The 4,262-nt window shown below is 45.2% G+C and overlaps 1 protein-coding gene across 2 annotated transcripts in view; it reads left to right on the forward strand.

Moving 5' to 3' along the window:
• Positions 1-1,484: 1,484 nt before the first annotated feature.
• LOC106817281 (nucleoporin Nup43-like) overlaps positions 1,485-4,262 on the forward strand; it is a 4,786-nt gene continuing 2,008 nt past the window's right edge. The window contains exons 1-4 of one of the 2 annotated variants that reach the window (XM_014821938.1): positions 1,485-1,740; positions 2,259-2,402; positions 3,281-3,358; positions 3,952-4,114. In XM_014821938.1, the coding sequence (XP_014677424.1) occupies positions 1,621-1,740; positions 2,259-2,402; positions 3,281-3,358; positions 3,952-4,114 (505 nt within the window). In that variant the 5' untranslated portion in view covers positions 1,485-1,620. The remainder of the gene's footprint in view (positions 1,741-2,258; positions 2,403-3,280; positions 3,359-3,951; positions 4,115-4,262) is intronic. The other variant, XM_014821939.1, reaches the window with a different exon arrangement.

Genomic DNA, 4,262 nt, shown 5'->3' on the forward strand with positions numbered 1-4,262 from the left:
TTTAAAATTTTTGGGGGGTCGTACGACCCTCACGACCCTCCCCCCCCTGCATACACCCATGGGGTAGTAACCAGACCTTTACCTCTGCCATACGTTCAGTCACTTAAACACCACAAATTGTTGTGTGTTGCTAACCTTTTTGTACCCCCCTACATTGAGAACTCTATGCAGCGCTATTTCAACATAATACACAGACTTTTGGTGGGCGATTAATATGCGACCTATACACATACAGGGGTCCCAAACTAGGATTAACTAAGCAATTCTAACCATCAGTGCCCTAGCCGCTCCTTCCTAAAGTAAAAGATGTACTTCCTGCAGGGACTTTAAACCATCATGACGGAGTATATAAATATATACCCACACTGGTACCTATAATGGCTATGGCTATGCTACACAACGCGGGGAAGCGGAGGGAAGTTTGGGCCGATTTATTAATAGTGATTAGTGGTCAATAGTGGGATCATCATGGGAATCAGATACGACCGCGGTAGCTCTAGTAACTAGTCTATATAGCCCGCGTACGGTTGCCGCTGTACGCGGGCTATATAGTTACTAGAGCTACTAGTACTACCGCGGCACCACGCGACGTGGTATGCACGCAAAAATGCCTCAACACTAGAATAACGCCCCGCACCTAAAGAACTATCTAACTAATCTAAGAACAAGCTATCTAGTAAAGAACTGGAGGTAGACATAATTTCCTGCTTCTTTAGATAATCCCCGCACCTGCATTGATTAGAGTGCCTTGTAAAAGACAGGATAAGATACAAGATACAAGGTGAAACTGAAACTTGAAAGTTACCAATTAACTAGCTCTAGTAGTAGTAGTAGTAGTAGTACTATAGCCCGCGTACAGTTGCCGCAGGCCTGCGGCCACTGTACGCAGGCTATATAGTACTACTAGAGCTTCCGATTAACTAGCAGTAGTTGCTTGCTTACCTTGATAAAAAGTTCGATCTCTGGTTTCCGTATTCCCGACATGATTCGAAGATGCGATCTTTTCGGGACAGACGATTACTTTAGTCACGCAATTCCCGACAGATAACACGAAATTCACAACAACTTCTCACACGGACACTGCAAGTACGACCTCGGACATCCACCCACAGCGTGTCGCGCATGCGCACAGGTAATTGACAGGTGTGTCGAGCTGTGCCGCCATCTATTGGCGTGAACAGTTGGTAAAACCATAGACCAAAAGTTTGAAGTTGGATTCCATGAAAATCTCGCATATTTCTAATCATGTAACTTCACAGGAGCCGCATCATATTGATAATAGCCGGTTATTAAGTAGGCATATCACAGTACGAATTAAGGGACGTTGTTGTTTCTGAACTTTATTATACATGCCATGGTCACGCGTGCGCAACATGCCGTGTCCATGGACGCTGCCATCTTGAATCAGCAAATAAATAAATAAAGAACAACTATGAGACCTACGTAAATATGCCTGTGTAAATGGAAGAATAATGTCCGTAAAATAATATGAAATGTGTTAGCTCGTGCGTTTGATTCGCATGTCGCACGGTACAAAAATTTCTGCAGACTATTTCCGAATATTATCGGGTTATTCTCGAATCCACAGCCACTATCAGCCGGAGTTTTTGGCGCCGCAAAATGGAAGGCATTTACGTAAAGTACGTGAATCAAAAAGTGAATAAGATACGATGGCGCCCGTCAGAAAATCCTTCACTGGAACAGTCAAATACGTTTGCCACGGGCAGCTGGGATGACGAGGTTCTTGAGTTTCTAAGATTAGTTATTTGATATCGATATCTGGTTTCACTTGCGTAGCCGTTGACGTAGGGCCACCGGCACCGCCATTCATCGATTCAATTCAAGCTAACCAATTGGCAATTTCAAGATGTAGGGCCTACTTCCGATTTGCATTTACGCGATTAAAAAACATATTGAAATATCATATTCCCCGGTCACAGTCACAAGCAGAGTTGCCGGTCGATTTAAAAATGTTCAAATCTTTGATCTCGCCCAACTACTTGAATTTTGAAAGTTGAAGTGAAGTAGTTGAACTAGAACTAAGAAGTGAAGTTGAACTACCTTAGTACCTAGTAGAAGTGAAGAAACTTATATAATATACGCGTCCGAATTCCTCCCCAAAAGTACGATGAACAAAAGTACCGGTACCCATTAAAAATGACAATGTACGAGCTCGTGAGGGTTACGCGCCGTGACTTTGCGCGTCGTCGTTGACTACTAAGTTTAATACTAACCCACCGTTCGCCGCACTTCCGCAGGAGAACAGGGTTGGCTTGTGGACGCTGTCCCCCAGTCGCCGCGATGACGACGGCACCGACGTCGATCCTTCGCCGCTTGCCGTCCCGGGAGAGATGCGGTCGTTGTGCTCCGTCGCGCACCGCGGCGACGTCACCGATCTACTGGTAGGATTGCTGCCGATATCCGACCTTCCCGTGACCCCCGCGCGTTCGCTGCCGGATGGGAGGAGTAGCTTACACGCCAGGAGTAGCTGACTGTGTGTGTGTGTGTGTAAAGAGTCTGAAAAGACTATACTGTACGACACTTGGGCCATCCTTAAAAAATTATGTTTGCTGTCCTCCGACCGACCCACGAAAATAGCCGCGACCCAAAAGTTTTTTTTGACATTTTGGGTCCATATTTTTTATATTTTTTCATAGTTAAGACTGAAACACAAAGCATGTGTGGCAAACATGAGGACAGACTTAAAATAACTATTATACCTCACACAAAAAAAGACCTACCTACCTGTACCCACTAAAAAAGGAACGTACCCTGGGTACGGTCCGGTATACTGTATACCGGAACATACCCTGGTAACTATCTGATATGGTTAGGGTTAGGGAGTAGGCGTAGGTGACTCCCTAGACTCGTTAGTGGAGTAGGCGAGGTACGGTCCGGCATATTAGATAGTACCAGGGTACGTTCTTGTATACCGGACCGTACATAGGGTACGTTCCGGCAGTACCATGGGGGACATAGACCCTCTCAGCCATAGTGGGAGTAGCTGACTGTGTGTGTGTGAGGTATCTTGCTTCCATGCAGACCCAGCGTAAAACACTTGACCATGTCAACTTCAGATGTAGTTCTAGCGCTCTGTTTTATTTAATGCAGTTTATTTCGACACTCGCAAGATTAGTAGCTATGCCAATGAATGTATGAACGTATCTATATGAGCGTATAATAACGAGAAGTGTGACGAAAAACAAAAGGCGTTTTCGTTAACGACCCCGACGGCATCGTACAGTGCGCAATGTCCGCAACGCACGTTCTTGTGTTTCAGTACTTGAAGAACGACCTCATACTGGCGGCTTCCTCCACCGGCAACGTGACGTTGTACAAGCATCATCAACGTTCCGAGGTATCACTCTATCTGTCTGTATGTCTATAGATCTATATCTACCGCTGGCCTGCCCTAGCTGCTGGGGCCGTGACTACTGTAGGAAACCGCTTCCACTCAGGATGTAACAGTAGGGGCAAGAGTTCGGTTAGGGGTTAGCGTACAGGGGTTACTAAAGTAGACCTGAGTGGGCTTGCTGTAACTGTAACTAATATATTATTTGTGCAAAGCTAATAGTCTGCTGCAGTAGCTATCGACGGTAGAGCGGTGACTTGATGTATAACTCCACAAGGACTGATAGAACTGTGTATTTATACAAAGCACACGCTTACGACACGCATAGACTAATGAGCGATCGCGGAGAAATTACTGATATATATACTAAATATATATACATACATATACACACACACACACATATATATATATATATATATATACACATATACATATACACACATACATATATATATATATATACATATACATCATAATTGTCTGTATTAACTCCTGATATACATATACACATACATATACATATACACATACATATACACATACACACACATACATATATATGAAACATTTACGACGACGTTTCTCTCTTGCTGCAGACACTATCCGTGCAGATATCGTACGAGCGTCTGCACCGTTGCCCGCGGCGACGGTCGCCATGCACGGGTCTCGCGCACCGCGATGGAGAGGTGGTCACCGTGGGAGAGGACGGCAGAATCAACCTGCTGGACATCGGTCAGCAGGCCGTTGTCCGGTGCCTTGGTACGCGTCGACGCTGAGACTATATATATGTATGACTTGTCAGTAGCTACACGTCGTGCCACAGCCACAGCCACAAATGTAGCAGCAGCAGTAGCAGTAGCAGCAGTAGCAGCAGTAGCAGCAGTAGCAGCAGTAGCAGCAGTAGCAG

The sequence above is a fragment of the Priapulus caudatus genome, unplaced genomic scaffold (assembly GCF_000485595.1).
Source record: "Priapulus caudatus unplaced genomic scaffold, Priapulus_caudatus-5.0.1 Scaffold1660, whole genome shotgun sequence".
Lineage (NCBI taxonomy): Eukaryota > Metazoa > Priapulida > Priapulimorpha > Priapulimorphida > Priapulidae > Priapulus > Priapulus caudatus.